Source organism: Bubalus kerabau, chromosome 3, assembly GCF_029407905.1.
Source record: "Bubalus kerabau isolate K-KA32 ecotype Philippines breed swamp buffalo chromosome 3, PCC_UOA_SB_1v2, whole genome shotgun sequence".
Taxonomy (NCBI): domain Eukaryota; kingdom Metazoa; phylum Chordata; class Mammalia; order Artiodactyla; family Bovidae; genus Bubalus; species Bubalus kerabau.
The window spans coordinates 139,576,623-139,597,015 of NC_073626.1; the positions used below are offsets into that span (position 1 = coordinate 139,576,623).

The 20,393-nt window shown below is 40.2% G+C and overlaps 1 protein-coding gene across 3 annotated transcripts in view; it reads right to left on the minus strand.

Annotated features, from left to right (window-relative positions):
• The window catches only part of ANKRD44 (ankyrin repeat domain 44), a 313,852-nt gene that overhangs the window by 115,891 nt on the left and 177,568 nt on the right, over positions 1 to 20,393 (minus strand). For all 3 annotated transcript variants that reach the window (XM_055572997.1, XM_055572996.1, XM_055572998.1), the window contains exons 5-8: positions 19,924 to 19,994; positions 3,336 to 3,536; positions 2,916 to 3,003; positions 35 to 177 (exon numbers count right to left, since the gene is read on the minus strand). In XM_055572997.1, the coding sequence (XP_055428972.1) occupies positions 35 to 177; positions 2,916 to 3,003; positions 3,336 to 3,536; positions 19,924 to 19,994 (503 nt within the window). The remainder of the gene's footprint in view (positions 1 to 34; positions 178 to 2,915; positions 3,004 to 3,335; positions 3,537 to 19,923; positions 19,995 to 20,393) is intronic.

Genomic DNA, 20,393 nt, shown 5'->3' on the forward strand with positions numbered 1-20,393 from the left:
TGTACCGTGGGACAATGCCTGAATCATAGCTCACCTCCACCCCCAGATTCAGAAGATGCTTGACAACATTGATCTGTCCGTTGGAGGCTGCGGCGTGCAGGGGTGTATAGCCCTTCTTGTCCTTACACGTCACTTCTGCACCATGGTTAACAAGCAACGCCACGACGTCCAGGTGGCCTTACAAACAAAGCAGCAGAAAACATGGTTGACCTTCCTAGGACAATTTGACAATTCATTCCACCTGAGTTATCACCACCCTCTTTCATTGCCACCAGCATTTTCCTAAGCTATGTGTAAATGCTGCTGCTGCTAAGTCACATCAGACGTGTCTGACTCTGTGCAACCACATAGACGGCAGCCCACAGGCTCCCCTGCCCCTGGGATTCTCCAGGCAAGAACACTGGAGTGGGCTGCCATTTCCTTCTCCAATGCATGAAAGTGAAAAGTGAAAGTGAAGTCGCTGAGTCTTGTCTGACTCTTAGCAACCCTATGGACTGCAGCCCACCAGGCTCCTCTGTCCATGGGATTTTCCAGGCAAGAGTGCGGGAGTGGGGTGCCATTGCCTTCTCCGGTGTAAAAGGTGGTTCATGGCAAATAGCCAGCCTGTGGGAAGAAAAAATATGATTCATATGTGAGCCTTCTCTTTAAGGAGATCCACGCTTATTTACGGATAATGACAAAGTCCTAAAAATATGTTAGAACCAGAGACTAAAAAAAATTGTGTTAAAATGAAAACAATGCTTTTGAAACCAATTGCCATTCTTCAATGAAAAGTCTAACAATGACAATTTGGTCTGGAAAAACTAAAGGAAAAAAAATCAATTAATCAGAACAACTCCATATGTTAAATCACATGAAACTGCTATCATTTGACCCTTTTTTGAACCCACAGAAATGGCACCTTTATATGGTTCAACTTCAAAGTGTTCTCATGAATTACTAACTAAACGGAAAACTAGTTTCAACTCTTGTTGGCATATTTTCAAGAATATTTTTCTTTGTTGTCTATTTTGCTACACATACAATGATAAATGTATTTGACCTTTATTTCCTGACTAAAGATTGTTCCATGCTTCAAGATCATTGCTCTAAACATTGTTGGTAACTGAAGGGTAGAAGATGAGTACTGGCTTCAAAGCCTAGAGAGACAGAGAAAGACAGAGACAGGGAGACAGACAGGGAGAGACAAAGAGAGAGACTGCTCTTGGCTAGTGGTGATGCTATCTTAAGCTCTTTGTCCTGGTTTTGACCTTTAGTTCACAAGGACAGTCATCTCTATATGTTTCCCTACTTGCATCCTGATGACACACAAAAATATAACTTAACTTCTTTTAGCAATTTTATACATGTTTTAAGTATATATCGGAGAAGGAAATGGCAACCCACTCCAGTACTCCTGCCTGGAGAATCCCATGGACAGAGGAGCCTGGTGGGCTACAGTCCACAGGGTCACAAAGAGTCGGACACAACTGAGTGACGAACACCTTTAACTATAGATCAGCCAAGAATAAATGCAAAAGGCCACATTCTTTGAGTCTAACGTCACACTAGCTTAATGTATGCTCTGCCTAAACATCATCTGCAAAATGATCACTGGCTCCAGTCCAGCAGGGACCATGCAGGCATCTAACTGTTTCAATTAATTTGAAAGTCCATTTCACCTTGTAAAAAATGGTAATGCTTGCAAAATCTTAAGGTTCTGTTTTTTAAGCCCCAAAATTCACTCAGTCTCATCTATACCCTCATAATTTACTTCAGCTCTGCCCCAATCCATTCTTTTTCTCCCTACAATTACCATTATTGTTTTTTATGATAATAAAAGGTCTGTAGGCTTGTTTAAAAGGATTAAGAAAGAGCAAAAAGGTGTTAAAAGGAAACCAAAATCATCCATTTCCTTGAGATATTCAGTTTAATATTTCAGTGTTTAATACATTCCAGACTGCTTTTTCAAGATTGTATTTATTTTAGAGATCTTTTTTGCAAAAATGAGGTTGTATTATTTAAACTGTACTATTATATGATCTGTTTTCACTTAACATAATCACAGAATCTATGTTAAAAAAAAAAAAATACCGACAACATCATTGCTGTAGTTACTCCATAGTGTCCCATTGTGTAGATCATCCATAATTTACCACACAATCTCCTGTGTTGTGATGGGCAGTCAGAATGTTTATAACTTGGAGCTGGTAGAATTCTGTCTGCTTTCCTAATTGCAGGATGTTCTCCAATCAGAAACACAAAGGAAGGATCTTAGTTCTACATTTCCCACAAGTCCACACTGAAAATAAACTCTATGAGGGCTCTCACTTGTCAGTGGTACTAGTGTCAACAAAAGTGATGAGAAAAGCACAGAAACATAACATCTTCCTTTGTCTTCTGCACCTGAGCCAGCAGAAACAAGGAGCAAGCCCCAGCTCTGTTGGCAGTGGAGTAACAGAATCACTCACAGTGACTCCAGTCACCTCTACATGACAGCCAGGATGCTGTCCTTTCTTCCTTCCTTTTTGTTTCTTTCAGGAGTATTTATAAATAAAAAGACAAATGAAATTTACATCCTTGCTTTGCTAGCCAGTCCTCCTCCTTTTTAAACACTTTATTTTGCTGCCATAAAAAGTTAACATAAGCACAATTTGTGCAGCTTTCCAACCCAGATTGAAATACATTCAATGAAGTCCATGCCATGATTCATCTCTCCTGCTCTTTGTAGGATAAATATATCCCTGATGAAGCTACTGCCCAACTAGAGTGCTCTATGCGTGCCAGTAAAAGGGACTGAATCTTAATTCAATTGGATCCCAAGCTTGACAAGAAGTCAGGCTCACCCAAAAGAAAATCTACACGGTCAGTGAGAGACTTGGAGCTTCATCAGTTCAGATGATCTGCACTTTGCTCTCCATTCATGGAATCCTTACCCATATAAGCTGCCCAGTGCAGAGCACGTCGATCCTTCTTGTCAAACGCATTGATGTTTGCCCCTTTAGCCAACAGTAAATTGACCATCTGAAAGATAACCAACAAAGAAATCAAATGTATACTCTGAAATGGTGAGCGTTCCTCACCCTCAGCAGGTGATCTGACCCAAATTAACATCCAATCTAAAGGCAGGTCAGCGATCTGAAGTTCAAAGTAGGAAGATACCTCAGCTAACCTGTGGCATGTGTGTCAGAGGAAAAAACTGAGGTGTTGTCTACTTTTTCAATTTACTGTGGCTCTAAATTTAAAAATAGGCACCTACCTAAGGTTTCTAAGGCCTCAGTGATGAAATTTAGGTTCCAAGTGGGGTTAAGAGAGTCTGTGGGGAAGATTCTTATTCCAGTGATGAGGACACTCACCTCCACATGGCCATTCAGAGCAGCATGGTGCAAGGCTGTGCGGCCCCCTCGGTCAGAGACATTGACGCTGCTCAGCAGGGGAATGATGACTTCTGCACACTTAACAGCCTTATTGGCTGCTGCCACGTGGAGCGGGGTCTGCCAGTTCTTGTCCCTTGCATTGACATCAGCTGAGTGCTTAATCAATACTTGTACTGCTTCCTAAAATAAAAGCAGAGTTTACAGAGGTCACTGACAAATGTTCAGTCAATCCTTACTGGGTATAAGATGCTTTACTAGACCCTCACAGGCTAGCTCAGTGTAGACAACCAAGGTCATATGGGATGAAGACAGAGAGAGTGGCACAGATAAAGAGTCACTCTACCTCTTTTAGGCCAAGAGTGCCGGCATAACTCCAAACCCAATAAACCTTCCAAAGGTTTCCTTTCAAAGTATAAGCTTTCCTTAGGCCAAAGAGACCATGACTAAAAATAAAGTAATGACTATTAAATATTCCTTGAGCCTATTTTAGTGTGAAATGTGTACATGCATTTTTTATAAGCATTCACATGTATTTTTATTATATATTTATTTATTTGGGCCATGTGATGCAGAATGTGGTATCTGACCAGGGATCAAACTCATGCCCCCCGTTATTAGGACTGCAGTCTTAACCAGTGAATCACCAGGAAAGTCCTTGTACATGTATTATTAATACTCACTTACTATATGAAAAACACTACTACAACTATGGAAGACTGAAGGAAACATTAATCAGGCTCTATGCTAAAAAATCCCCTGGAGAAGAAAATGGCAACCCACTCTAATATTCTTGCCTGAAAAATCACATGGACAGAGGAGCCTGGCAGGCTATAGTCCTTGGGGACACAAAGAGTTGGACATGACCAAGCACACACATATACAAACACATACACACACAGACCCTAAAAACTAGGTGAGTAAACAATAAAAGAAAAGCTAGATCACAATATAAGTGTGAAGAATTAAATACGAGAAAAACAGTATTTTTATCAATTTTCATCTCATAAATTGTGCAGTTTATGTAGATGTACAATTGTGATACGCGAAGAAAATACTGGAACCTTTATTTAAATTTTGTTTCTTTAAAAAGGAAAGCATTTTAACTGGTATTTAACTTCCAGGTAGATGTCTTGTTGTTGTTCAGTCCCTCAGATGTGTCTGATTTCTTTGCAAACCCATGGACTGCAGCACATCAGATTTCCCTGTCCTTCACTATCTCCCAGAGTTTGCTCAAACTCGTGTCCATTGAGTTGATGATGCCACTGAACCATCTCATCCTCTGTCACCCCTTCTCTTCCTGCCCTCAGTCTTTCCCAGCATCAGGGTCTTTTCCAATGAGTCGGCTCTTCACATCAGGAAGACAAAGTATTGGAGCTTCACATTCAGCATTAGTCCTTCCAATGAATATTCAGGGTTGATTTCCTTTAGGACTGACTGGTTTGATCTCCTTGTTGTCCAAGGGATTCTCAAGAGCCTTCTCCAGCACCACAATTTGAAAGCATCAGTTCTTCAGTGCTCAGCCTTCTTTGAGTACACTGAAATGCACAGTGATAGGACTTCTTGGTGGTCCAGTGGCAAGGACTGCACTCCCAATGCAGGGGGCTTGGGTTCAATCTCTGGTCAGGGAGTTAGATCTCACATGCTGCAACTAAAGATTCTACATGTTGTAGCTAAAGATCCCACATGCCACAATTAAGACCTGGTGTAACCAAATAAATATTATAAATAAAATTTTTTTAAAAACACAGTGATGACCTACCAAGTCCATAAACAGATTGTAATCTGTTCCTTAAACTAAAACACCCAAAGATGTTTAAGACTTATGCAAGGAATCCACAGATTAAAGATGATAATAACCAATGCAATCATAAATCATGTGAAAGTCACAGAGTTGACACCTCTACTCTGAGTAAAAGTTTTCTATTACCCACATTACAAGGTAAAAGTAATGACAAATTTAATCAGATCTGACAAGAGCTTGGCCCAAACAGAGAAATCATCAGAAGCCTATTATCTATATGGTTATTTAAGACTATGACAAATGAAAAACCTCTCCCTAAGTACATTGCCTTGAAATATTAGCTAAGAGAATAGTTCTTACATATAATTTATAAATAAATGAGATGCATACTCTGAGGACACATGCTGAAAGTTTTGCAGATACATGGCCAAAAAGTGCTGGAGATAACCATTTCAAAGCAATGCTAATATTCTTTTCACACATTCACAGCAATATAACAATACATACTGTCACTTTAATACCTTTGCCATGTATATTATTTTACTAATCTTGTATCAATTCCTGCTTTGCATTAAATATTATGTAAATTCAGGATAGACATTTTACAAATTTATACTATAAGGCCAATTCATGAGAAACTTGTTTTTTAAAGGTAACATGATGTGATTGCTTTTAGAGTAACTCTGACTAGGTGAATGAGATATTACCTAGGAGAGGCCCTACTTTAAATGAATATTTAAGAATGATTTGCATTGTATACACAGCAATAGTTTAAGCAAAGAAAATATACATGCCAGTTATAGTTTTTACATAAGTGCTTTTATAGTTTGTAGGGGAGGAAAAACTGTATTCTTAAGTAAACAATACTGCTAAAAATATTTTAATCACAGATATGTCTCGGTTTAGTTTTGTAAATAAAGTTTTACTAAAACACAGCCTCATTCATTTGCTTACATATTATCTATTTGCTTTAAACTGTAATAGCAGAATTGAGTATTCATGACAAAAACTACATGCAGCCAAATAAAACTACATACAAGTCCAAATAGTCTTGTAAAGGAGGGCAGGTCCTATGTCAACATTCACAGGTCTCTGAGTTCAGCCCCTGCTATGCAGTGGTGGGTCTATAGTGAGTTTTGTGGGGAAGGAGCCAAACACACTTACATTGCTCTGCATAATAGAGTGAGAAGCATTGAGAGCTTGGCAGGAAGGCAGAGATGAGGACAGACTGAAGAGAGGACATGGGCCTGCAACCTTGGGCAGAGGTGTACATCTGAGTGGGAACAGAGTAAACAGGCCAAGAGGGAAGAGAAGAACCCCAATGAAAGCATCAGGCGCAGGCTTGTGGACCCAGGCAACCAAAACTTGTATCTCCAGGAATTCTGTGGAATCGTTTGGAGAATATTAGACTTTGTACAAGGTATGGTATGTAGTTTCTAGTCAGTCATATCTGTTTAGAAGGCTAGGTGCCCTGACCAACAACTGGGTTATACCTAAAAATTTATAAAAGGAAAAGGTTCAAGTTCATTGATCAGACGGGGAAAAAAAAAAAAAGAATTGGGTTGACTCTAATATATTTTGTTTCATGTGAACTTTAGGTAATTTTCACGTGAGTGCTCATTTTACCTTGATCAAGACTATCCCCAAGAATAAGTGATCAAGACCATCCCCAAAAAAAAGAAATGCAAAAAGGCAAAATGGTCATCTGAGGAGGCCTTACAAATAGTTGTGAAAAGAAGAGAAGCTAAAGGCAAAGGAGAAAAGGAAAGATACACTCATCTGAATGCAGAATTCCAAAGAATAGCAAGGAGAGATAAGAAAGCTTTCCTCAGTGATTGGTGCAAAGAAATAGAGGAAAACAATAGAATGGGAAAGACTAGAGATCTCTTCAAGAAATTTAGAGATACCAAGGGAACAGTTCATGCAAAGATGGGCACAATAAAGGACAGAAATGGTATGGACCTAACAGAAGCAGAAGATATTAAAAAGAGGTGGCAAGAATATACAGAAGAACTATACAAAATAGATCTTCATGACCCAAATAATCACGATGGTGTGATCACTCACCTAGAGCCAGACATCCTGGAATGTGAAGTCAAGTGGGCCTTAGGAAGCATCACTACAAACAAAGCTAGTGGAGGTGACGGAATTCCAAAAGATGATGCTGCAAAAGGGCTGCACTCAATATGCCAGCAAATTTGGAAAACTCAGCAGTGGCCACAGGACTGGAAAAGGTCAGTTTTCATTCCAACCCCAAAGAAAGACAATGCCAAAGAATGCTTAAATTACTGCACAATTGCACTCATCTCACACCCTAGCAAAGTAATGCTCAAAATTCTCCAAGCTAGGCTTCAACAGTATGTGAACCATGAACTTCCAGATGTTCAAGCTGGTTTTAGAAATGGCAGAGGAACCAGAGATCAAAATGTGAACATCTGTTGGATCACAGAAAAAGCAGGAGCGTTCCAGCTCATCTACTTCTGTTTTATTGACTATGCCAAAGCCTTTGACTGTGTGGATCACAACAAACTGTGGAAAATTTTTCAAGAGATGGGAATACCAGACCACCTTACCTGCCTCCTGAGAAATCTGTATGCGAGTCCAGAAGCAACACTTAGAACCGGACGTGGAACAACAGACTGGTTCCAAATAGGAAAAAGATTATGTCAGGGCTGTATATTGTCACTCTGCTTATTTAACTTATATGCAGAGTACATCATGAGAAATGCTGGGCTGGATGAAGCACAAGCTGGAATCAAGATTGCTGGAGAAATATCAATAGCCTCAGATACGCAGATGACACCACCCTTATGGCAGAAAATGAAGAAGAACTAAAGAACCTCTTGATGAAAATGAAAGACGAGTGAAAAAGCTGGCTTAAAGCACAACATTCAAAAAACTAAGATCATGGCATCCAGTCCCATCACTTCATGACAAATAGATGGGGAAATAATGGAAACAAAGCAGACTTTATTTTCTTGAGCTCCAAAATTACTGCAGATGGTGACTGCAGCCGTAAAATTAAAAGATGCTTGCTCCTTGAAAGAAAAGCTATGACCAACCAAGACAGCATATTAAAAAGCAGAGACATTACTTTGCCGACAAAGGTCCGTCTAGTCAAAGCTATGGTTTTTCCTGTAGTCTTGTATGGATGTGAGAGTCGGACTATAAAGAAAGCTGAGCACCGAATAATTGATACTTTTGAACCGTGGTGTTGGAAAAGACTCTTGAGAGTCCCCTGGACTGCAAGAAGATCCAACCAGTCAATCCTAAAGGAAATCAGTCCTGAATATTCATTGGAAGGACTGAAGCTGAAGCTCCAATACTTTGGGCACCTGATGCGAAGAACTGACTCATTGGAAAAGACCCTGATGCTGGGAAAGATTAAAGGCAGGAGGAGAAGGGGACGACAGAGGATGAGATGGCTGGATGGCATCACTGACTGGATGGACATGAGTTTGTGCAAGCTCTGGGAGTTGGTGATGGATATGAAAGCCTGGCTAGCTGCAGATGATGGGGTTGCAAAGAGTCGAACATGACTGGGCGACTGAACTGACTGACTTTTGTACCAACACTCACTTTCACAGCTCACGGACATCTAGAATAACCATTACATTTATTTCTCCACTTTTATGAAATGTTTCAACTTTGCCATTTTTCATTTTTTTTAAATATCTACAAAGATAATGAATTGCAGTTTCACCTTACTTGACAAGAAGCGACTCTATCAAGGAATGCTTAGTTATACAAAGGAGGGGTTCTTGGTTGATTTCCAAGGATTAACCCTTTTTTATTGGAAAAGACCATGATGGACTAATTGGGAAAGACCCTGATGCTAGAAAAGATTGAGAGCTAGAGGAGCAGAGGGCAGCAATGGATGAGATAGTTAGATGGCATCACTGATTGAATGGACATGAGTTTGAGCAAACTCAAGGAGATAGTGAAGGACAGGGAAGCCTGGTGTGCTGCAATTCATGGGGTCGCAAAGAGCTGGACATGACTTAGCTACTGAACAACCCATTTCTGAAATGAAAACGCAAGTAGTAAAAAATGGCTATGGAATCAAATGCACAGAGATACAGGATACAGAACTAGAAAAGGCCTCAAGGGTCATCTGGACTGACCCTCATTTGACAGGCAGCTTCATTTTATAGTCATGATGGCTAAAGATGGTTTGTCAGCCTGGCTGTCTTAAGGGCCCCTGCATTTTCTTCTAGCCCAGAACTTACTCAGTGGACAGTATCAGGCAAGTATCCTGACATAAATACTCTTAAATGTTAATTCTCCCTTACTTATTTACGTTTTAAATTCTGAAGTTTTAGCCTGCAAAAATGGATGCATGCATTTAATAGAAATGTAAAGTAATATTTTCACAAAAATGAAGCTTTGATTTAAAAAGACTATAATTCCTTTTTTTAAAGTTGCATTTTTATTTCAAAAATTTTAACTTGAAAGCATTTTACCTTGAAGAGGAAGTAATTCTATAGTTATTGAGGGAATCAATGATTTTTGTAATCAAAAGAAGTCTTTTTCCTGTATTACCCACTGGCTAAAAAATTACAGCTAGGAGTTTGTTCTGACAGAAATTTACTAGGTGAAAAAGAAGCTATGTGGGGAATGGGAAGCTGAACACTTTCTGAACCAAGAAAGGATACTTAAACAGTACTTCTCAAACTAGTTGTGGTGAAGGACAAGTTTTTTTAAATTATTTCAAATTCCTCATGCATAATTAGAATAACAAAATGTAAAAAAGACAAAGATACAAATTATAAACTCAGTTATTTTCTTATTAAGTTTCGCAGTCATGAAATTACTTTATCAAATTTTTCTAAAAGTTTCTGAATGCTCACTCAAGTCACCACAGGAAAGATAAAATCTCAGACTAGTCACAAGCCACACTGTGAGTGGTGTTGTTTCAAAGCCTTGGTTTCTTTTTTAATGAACAAGAATGTGTAAGGATGCTGGCATTCCTCCTGAGGGGAACACTCGGCCTTAGGACTGTAGGCCTTGTTGGATGACACTCCATGGTAGGCTCTCCTATTTGAGATACAGAAATAGCAGACAGAGGGAGGAACTGTCATGGGATATCACACATGGTGAACTGGAGATGGCATCTATAGTCACTTTATTTCTACTTTTTATGACTTTCTCCTTTTACAAAAGGTCGCTTCAACCCTGTTTAAGAAACAGAAACATGCACTTTGGCACATGGAAAAGATGAGAAGAAATAGGATACATGTGCCTTAAAAATGGTTGCCTCCAATATTTGTTTTTCTTACTTTCAAATGTGCATTGCATTAAGTGGTCATAAATTACTCATGGGTAAGTAATTCTTTATGATTATAAGAGTCCTTATAGACATAAACAATGTCAAATTTTATAAACAGTAAGTTGTTTGGACAAAGGTCTGAGTCTCATGCAATTTTCTATACTGTCCACAAAGCCTGGCAGGTTTCTGGCACCTAATGTATATTCAATAAACTTGAGTAGAATAAATATATTGGTATCAGTTCATTTCAGTTCAGTTCAGTCGCTCAGTTGTGTCTGACTCTTTGCGACCCCATATATCGCAGCACGCCAGGCCTCCCTGTCCATCACCAGTTCCCGGAGTTCACCCAAACTCATGTCCATCGAGTTGGTGATGCAATCCAGCCATCTCATCCTCTGTCATCCCCTTCTCCTCCTGCCCTCAATCCCTCCCAGCATCAGAGTCTTTTCCAATGAGTCAACTCTTCCCATGAGGTGGCCAAAGTACTGGAGTTTCAGCTTTAGCATCAGTCCTTCCAAAGAACACCCAGGACTGATCTCCTTTAGAATGGACTGGTTGGATCTCCTTGCAGTCCAAGGGACTCTCAAGAGTCTTCTCCAACACCACAGTTCAAAAGCATCAATACTTTGGCGCTCAGCTTTCTTCACAGTCCAACTCTCACATCCATACATGACTACTGGAAAAACCATAGCCTTGACTAGATGGACCTTTGTTGGCAAAGTAATGTCTCTGGTTTTCAATATGCTATCTAGGTTGGTCATAACTTTCCTTCCAAGGAGTAAGCGTCTTTTAATTTCATGGCTGCAATCACCATCTGCAGGGATTTGGGAGCCCAAAATATTAAAGTCTAACATTGTTTCCACTGTTTCCCCATCTATTTCCCATGAAGTGATGGGACCAGATGCCATGATCTTAGTTTTCTGAATGTTGAGCTTTAAGCCAACTTTTTCACTCTCCTCTTTCACTTTCAGCAAGAGGCTTTTGAGTTCCTCTTCACTTTCTGCCATAAGGGTGGTGTCATCTGCATATCTGAGGTTATTGATATTTCTCCCGGCAATCTTGATTCCAGCTTGTGCTTCTTCCAGCCCAGTGTTTCTCATGATGTACTCTGCATAGAAGTTAAAAAAGCAGGGTGACAATGTACAGCCTTGACGTACTTCTTTTCCTATTTGGAACCAGTCTGTTGTTCCATGTCCAGTTCTAACTGTTGCTTCCTGACCTGCATATAGGTTTCTCAAGAGGCAGGTCAGGTGGCCTGGTATTCCCATCTCTTTCAGAATTTTCCACATGAATGAATAACTAATTCTCTAAATAATAATATGCAAAAATTAACAAGACATTTATGTGTGTTAATGTCCCTGAGGCTGTACTCAAGTCCGGAAGGAATTTAATCTATTACTGTAAAATAATAATTGGTTGGGGCTTTTACCCTGTATCCTCTATTGACTACAGCAATTTCATATACTGTAAGAATTGTATAAATTGGTGCCTAATTTGTTCAAATTATTCAGATTATTCTTCTAAAAATATCACTATTAAACCAAATGTGTGCTTTATCATTATAATTATTATTAGAGTAAAATTATTCTAAGAAACAGTAGTATAAAGGGGAGACTTGGGGATGTGAAAGAATTCAAACTACTCAAGAACCACTGGCTCTAAACTTTGGGAAGGCCAGATACTAAAATATTCCCAGACATTAATCTCAGGTTTCAAAGTATGAAATGTAAACCACATGCATCAGAATTTTCTCTTTGAATTAAGCCCAGATTTCTGGGCTCAATTACAGGCTTCATCAGAATCACTGGGGGTGAGGTTCTAGAACATGTACTTTGCGTTTGTGTGTCTGTGTGTGCATGTGACTTTATTCAAAAATTCTTAAATTGAAGTATAGTTGATTTATAATATTGTGTTAATTTGAGGTGTTAGTTTGAGTATTAGTTTGAGGCAAAATGATTCCATTTTATATATATATATATATATTTTTATATATATATAAGGGCTACCCTACTGGTTCAGTGGTAAAGAATCTGCTCGCCAATGCAAGAGACCTGGGTCAATCCCTGGGTTAGGAAGATCTCCTGGAGGAGGAAATGGCAACCCACTCCAGTAATCCTCCCTGGGAAGTCCCATGGACAGAGGAGCCTGGCAGGCTACAGTTCACTGGGCTGCAAAAGAGCTGGACACGACTTAGTGACTAAACAACATATACATATGCAATTGTATGCGTGAACTGAACTGTATATATATATATATGCACACATATAATATTTGCTACAGAGTATAGTTCCTATGCTATACAGTAGGACCTTGTATTTATCTACTTTATACGTAGTACTGTTAGAACAGGTACTTTTGACAAGCACTGCAGATTATCTGAATGCACACTAAATCTGAATACTACTCATCTACCTTCAAACAGGTTATAAGATGGTTATTTTCTACCTATCCCAGTTACAATCTATGTTCTATATGTGATCATCTTTTTATCATCATAAAAATAATTTATGGAAAGCAACAACATTCTAGTCTCCCATATAATTTTTCCAGTTCTCCTATTAGCATTTAGCCCAAAATGACAGTGTTTCTTAGAGAGAAGGGAAAAACATGATGTTTAAATTTTAAGCTATAAGATGTTCTTCCTACTCAGACCTGGAAAACATCTTTTATACCTGCTGGATATTTGTCTGCACAGATACAAAAATAGATAGGCTTTATAAGTTGAACAAGTATCCCTAGGGATGCCCATGTGATGAGAGGGCAGCAGTGTAGCACAGTGGTTAGGAGAACAGGTTCTCTGGATACACCCTCCTCCACTCATTGGCTGTGCTGTCTGAGGCTCTGTTGCTTAACTTCTCTGAGACCACATTTCCTAAATGAGGATTAATAACAGTGTCAGACTCAGAGAGTAATTAACTCAAGAGGTTAAAATGGAATAATGTACAGAAAGTGCTTAGCACATTGCCTAGCAAGCAGTAATTGCTCAATAAATATTCGTCATGACAATACTAATTTGAACACAATATTCTTAATTCTACACCCCAAAGATGGGATACAACCATTTTCAATATTTCTAACCACAATAGAGCCTCTGGGACAGAAAAGTGACAAGTTCAGCAAATCCTTTGGTGCCGCCCCTCAGTTCATTAGAGAAGAAAACGCATGTGTGAAAGGCCAGTCACATTTGGACACAGACCACAGTAGGCTCTATGGTTTTCTACTGGTTGTGTGCTGGCTGGCTACCCACTATCTGCCCTCAACACAATGTCTAAGAAGGGAGACTTCACATCCACTTGAGGCCCACACAGAACAGGCTTCAATAAACATGTGTGGAACCCCCCAGGTTTCTTGGCATTTCACTCCTTTATACACAGCTGTTCTTTTCCAAGGAAAAACAAAAAAAGCACTGAGAATTAACAGGGGAAATAATGTGAAATAATTTACATCAACACTCCAGATAATTCTCCCTGGCAGCCCAAAATCTTGCTCATGTATGTTACCTAGCATTGCAAAATAAATGTCTTTAACTGTTTGCAAGAGACTCTTCTATTTCTTCACAGCTGTGGGAGCAGTCAGAAAAAGAGAAGGTGGTTGGTAGCCTCAGGGAGTCAGGAAGAAGACAATGCTGTTTGGCTCTAATTTCCTGTTTGGTGTTGTCTCCCTGGGGACACCAGGGAGTGGGTGTGGAGTGGGATGAAGGTAGGAGGAGGGTGGGGATTAGGCCAAGAAGGGAGTACACAACACAGCCTGGTCAGCACCAAGTAAGTCTTAAAGATTTATCTCCATAAATCAATCTATTTGGAACAATTTTCAAGGGCTATGACCATGTCTTGATTTACCTTCTTGTTTGCAGAGGAGCTTCTACAATCTCAAGCATGGGTGGGTGTTTAATCAATATTATGACCTAATACTCCTATTGCTGTAATAGGCTCAGGAAATTAATTCAGCAAATGAACATTCTTCTCCTAGTCACAGAAATCCAAACAAGAAATTTGCCTGATGGAAAGAAGGCTCAGAAATGTTGATGTACACTGATATCTCTGACTTAAACTGATAATCTGTGTTGCATGCTATTTTAGGAACTCATTCTGATTTTGCAGGATCCAGTGGCTTAACTTGCTTTTAGTGCGACACTCCCATAAACAAACTTCAAGTTAGTTTATGTTCCATGCATGAAAGATGGTTGCCACCATCATTCTCTGAGCTGTGTACTAGCTCCACGTTAGCAGTTTTACAGAGAATCAGGTCAACACAGGTTAAATGGAAAACCCAATCTTTACTGAATCACTCAAAAAACAATGGTTTCCTGGGCAGGCGAGATGCTAAATATACAATGACAAACAACAGGTATGCCACTCGTTGCAAAGAACTTACCAGCTAGAGGATCTTTTTAATAAAACAGAATAACAATTTCAATGATAGTTTTATATTGTTCTTCCACGTTAGCCAAGCTGAACTATATTTCATGGAATTCCCTCCACTGTATTGTTCCATCTAGGGTTGGCCCCTTGAGAAAGCTGCATGTTCTGGAAGGGAAACATGAAACTACAGACTGATGGCGTGTTGGGCGCCAAGTGCTATGGCAGCCTGTGCACAGGGCCAGTGACCAGTAGCATCATTGTGTTGGCACAGGATGGTACCAGGCTAATGCTTCTTCAGATCCTACCACATCTTCTTCAATTACTCCTATTCCTGGGCCAGGCACGTGTGAGCTCAGAGGTGAAGCACACAGCTTCTTCTGCAGAACACCCACATGGGCAATGTTGAGCAATGAGATACAGATGGGGGTTCCAGGTTGTCCCTATTTTCCCCCATTTCATATCTAGTTTTTCTTTTCAACTGCTGGCCCACAGTGACTTTAGGACCACACAGAAACCAAGAGGACAGCTTTACATAAATAAATAAACTTCCCCAGCAGCTCACACAATTGTGTAAGGTCTAATTCCTATAATAAATATCTGCATTTATCATGGTGGTTCTCATTCCCTAATTGAACCCTGAGCCTTGAACCCTGAGAGGGATCAATTATCCATGCTTGAGATGCAAAGAGGTTTTAAAGACAATATAGGGTTTATAAGTCTTTCAAAGAAGAAATGGCTTTTAATACATATTTGTGTAAGGAATATCAGTGTTTGCCAATCTAAGCAACAGACAGATATGCCCGCTGAACTCATGTATCTTCTTTGGCAAGTTCTAATAGTCAAACTCCAAAAGACCAGTCCAAACCTTCTCTGGTCTTCCCACCTTGAGTATGCTTTCCCCACCTGTTATTTAGAGGAGGCATAAAGTAATAGCTTTTGAACTGTGGTGTTGATGCTTTTGAACTGTGGTGTTGGAGAAGACTCTTGAGAGTTCCTTGGACTGCAAGGAGATCCAACCAGTCAATCCTAAAGGAAATCAGTCCTGAATATTCATTGGAAGGACTGATGCTGAAGCTGAAAGTCCAATACACTGGCCACCTGATGTGAAGAACCGACTCATTGGAAAAGACCCTGATGCTGGGAAAGGTTGAAGGTGGGAAGAGAAGGGGATGACAGGATGAGATGGTTGGATGGCATCACTGACACAATGGACATGAGTTTGAGTAGGCTCCAGGAGTTGGTGATGGACAGGGAAGCCTGGCGTGCTGCAGTCCATGGGGACGCAGAGAGTCGGACATGACTGAGCGACTGAACTGAACTGAACTGAAAGTAATGGATATAGGATCTAATTTTAAAAAGGAGGAATGGGCTGTAGCCAAGATGGCAGAATGGGAAGTGCCTGAATTCACCTCTTCCCACAGGAACACCAAAACTGCAACTACTTACAGAGCAACCATCCATGAGAATGATCTGAAGACTTGTAGAAAGGATTTCCCCAACAAAAGATATAAAGAACAGACTACAACAAGAAAGATAGGAGGGGCCAAGATGTTGTATACGCAGGACCCATATACCTGGGTAAGAAACCCATAAATGGGAAGAATATCATGATCACAGAGGTCCTCCCCAAGGAGCGAGAGGTCCAAGCCCCACACTGTGCTCTGCAGCCTGGGATCCTGCAGCAGGAAGATGAGTCCCCAGAACCTCTGCTTTGAAAGCCAGTGGGGCTTATGTTCAGGAGAGCCAGAGAACTTAGGAAACAGACTGCTCTTAAAGAGCATGTGCAGAGGTCGTAGCTTGAAAAAAGCCTGGGTCAGACCTACTTGCTATTCTTGGATAGCCTCTTGAGAGGCAGAAGGCACCTGGGACTTCACCTGAGAATGAAGACACTGGTGGCATCTCCTTGGGGGAGCTCATTCTACCGTGATGTCAGCACTGGCAAGTGCCAGTTTAGAATCCTTCCAATAGCCTATTAGTGCTGGGGGCTTACCTGCCCGCTAGCACCAGCTCCACAGCCCCCAGGCTGCACAGCCAACTGCTTGGGGAGCCTACCACATCCTCCAGTGGGCCCCCAACACGAGGTAGAACCTCACAGCTAAACAAGCTTGGAGCCAGCCTTGCCTCCCAGAAAGCTCACAATAATTGACCCGGCTCCATCAGAGGAGGCACCCACAGCCCAGATGGGGGTACCCCTAGAGCACATAGCTCTGGTGACCAGAAGGGAAAGTGGTGTTGGATCCCATAGGATGTCTCCTACATAAAACCACTTCTCTAAGATCAGAAAATGTAATTGACCTATCTAGTACAGGAAAATAAACACAGAGAATTAGGCAAAATGAGGAGATAGAGAAATATGCTCCAAATGAAGAAACAAGACAAAACCTCAGAAAAAGAACGCAAGTAGAGACAGCAACCTAACTGATAAAGGGTTCAAGGTAATGATCAAAAATGATCATTTTTTGATCATCAAAAAAGATGCTCAGTGAACTTCAAAGAAGAATAGATGAAAACTGGGAGAATTTTAAGAGAGTTAGAAAATATAAAGAAAAAACAAACAAAGCTGAAGAATATACTAACTGAAATGAAAGATACACTAGAAGGAATCAATAGTAGATTAGATGATACAGAGGAATAATCAGTGATCTGGAAGAGTAGTGGAAATCACCCAAGCTAAACATAAAAAAGAAAAAAAGGATTAAAAGAAATAAGAATACTTTAAGAAACCTCCAGACCACATCAAGCATACCAACATTGCAATATAAGAGTCCCAGAAGGAGAAAAGAAAGAGAAAGGGGCAGAGAACTTACTTGAAGAAATAATAGCTAAAAACTTCCCTAACCTAGGGAAGGAAATAGACATCCAGATCCAAAAAGACATCCAGAGTTTCAAACAAGAGGAACCCAAAGATGTCCACATCAAGTCATACTATAACTAAAATGACAAAAAAATGTATTTCTAAATCACTTTGCTGTAGAGCAGAAACTAGCACAACACTGTAAAACAACTATACTTCAATAAAATAAATTTTTAAAAATATATTAAAAATCTAAAAATTAATAGTAAGAGAAAAGCAACCAGCTATGTATAGTAAGCTGACGTTCAGCAGAGACCTTGCAAGCCAGAAGGGAGTGGCACTATATATTCAAAGCAATGAAAGGAAAAAAACCTACAACTGAGAATACTCTTCCTGGCAAGGTTATCATTCAGATTTGAAGGAAAGATAAAGAATTTTACAAACAAGTAAAAGCTAAAAGAATTCAGCACCACTAACCCAACCTTATAAGAAATCTTAAAGGGACTTCTCCTAGTGAAAAAGAAAAGGCCAAAAGTAGAAATATAAAAATTATGAAAGGAAAAATCTCATGGGTAAAGGCAAACATATATGAAAGGTAGATCACTTATAAAGCTAGTAAAAAGGTAAAACATAAAAGTAGGAAAATCATCTATATCCACAGTAAGTAGTTAAGAGACACACAAAACAAAAAAATTTAAAACATGATGCTAGAAATATTAAACATAACAGGGGAAAATAAAAACGTGGGGGTGTTAGAATGTGTTTGAACTTAAGAGATCACTAATATATGTGTGTATATATATATATACACATGCATATAACTTAGATCATCAATATATATGTGTGAATATATATATTCACACATATATACATGCTCAGTTGTTTCAGTTGTATCTGACTCTTTGCAACTCTATGGACTGTAGCCTGCCAGACTCCTCTGTCCATGGGATGCTCCAGGCAAGAATACTGAAGTGTGTTGCAATGCCCTCCTCCAGGGGATGTTCCAGACCTAGGACTGAACCCACGTCTTTTACGTCCCCAGCACTGGGAGGCAGTTCCTTACCACCAGTGCCACTTGGGAAGACCCACACATATATAAAACCTGAGATCATCAATATAAATGTGTGTGCGTGTATATAGTAACCACAAACCAAGAACCTATAATGTTCCATGTGCTCAGTCACTCAGCTGCGCCTTACTCTTTGTGACCCTATGGACTGTAGCCCAGTAGGCTCCTATGTTCACAGGATTGTTCAGGCAAGAATACTGGAGTGGGTTGCCATTTCCTCCTCCAGGGGCTCTCCCGACCCAGGGATCAAACTTGCATCTCCTGTGTCTCCTGCATTGGAAGGCGGATTCTTTACCCCGAGCGAGTTGGGAAGCCCCAAAACCTATAATCGATACATATAAAAAAACAGAAAAAAATCTAAACACTCAATATAGGCATCAAATCACAATGGAAAAGAACAAAAGAAGAAAAAAAAAACACTACAAAACAACCAAAGGAATTAATGGAATGGCAATAAGAACACACCTATCAATAATTACTTTAAATTTAAATAGACAAAATGTCTCCAATTAAGACATATTTGCCATCCTCACCCAAATTTCCAGCATTCAAAATATAATTATTTCCCAAGCACCTACAATGTACCAGGCTTGGGATACATCAAGAAACAAAACACAGATCCCTACTGTCATGGTGCTTACATTTCGGTGACATATTTACCAAACTCGGCACTTTCAAACAGAACTGATTAACGATGTCACCATTCACCCAGGGAGTTCTTTGCCATCTCACCCTCACTTGTTCCAAACTCTGTCAGGTTTACGCTTATCTCTGCTTGTCAACACTCCCCACTGCTCAGAGGACACCCAGGATTCTGCTACTTGACCCAGCCTCTACTATCAGACTTATCTTCTACTAACCCCGTGTTCCAGCTACATCCAACTGAATCCACCATTGTTCACAGCCATGACCCTTGTGTTCTCCTGCCTCAGCCCTCTCTCCTTTTCTTGGCCTTGTAAACCTCTACGCATCCTCTAAGGACTAGCTTAACTGACGTCTCTTCTTGGAAGACTTCGTCTATTCAAGAAGACAGTTATTTGCTTCTTCCTCCAATTCAGTTATGACACTGTACTGATCTACTCACCTGTTTGCATCCCATCCAGACTGAGAACTCACTGAAGTCAAGGATAATGCCATCTTGGACCACCCCAGGTAGCCCCTAACACCATGCCGGGCAGGCAGGAGGTACTTAAATAAACAGCTGTTCGCCCTCTCGCATTAGAGGTTTTGCATTAGAGCCTTTTGCTCACCAGTGAGAATCCCTAATTCAGCAGAAAGCATTTCTCTCTTTCAAGAAACTGGTGGTGCTAGATTAAATAAGATAATCACTCACTTCACTTCTGGAGGCAACAGCCCGGTGCAACGGGGTCAGCCACATGTTGTCCTTGGCATTCACACGAGCTCCTGGAACCAAAGAGCACAGGTTAGAAGCATAATACAGTCAGGGCAAGTTCTGCTGATGCGAAGTCAGATGCTGTATCTTGTGCTCTTGTTTGCCTGGTACAAACAACACATTTTGTTTGTTTGTTCGTTTTTTTCTTTGTATCAATTATGTGCTTTCTGGCCAGACAGGAGGCAATACTGAGTCCAGTAGAAGCAGCAAGATCATGAGTTTAGAATGTCACAAGAATTAGGTTAAGACTAGAAGAGAAAAAGGAGAAGGAAATGGCAACCCACTCCAGTACTCTTGCCTGGAGAATCCCATGGACGGAGGAGCCTGGTAGGCTGCAGTCCATGGGGTCGCTAAGAGTCGGACACGACTGAGCTACTTCACTTTCACTTTTATGCATTGGAGAAGGAAAT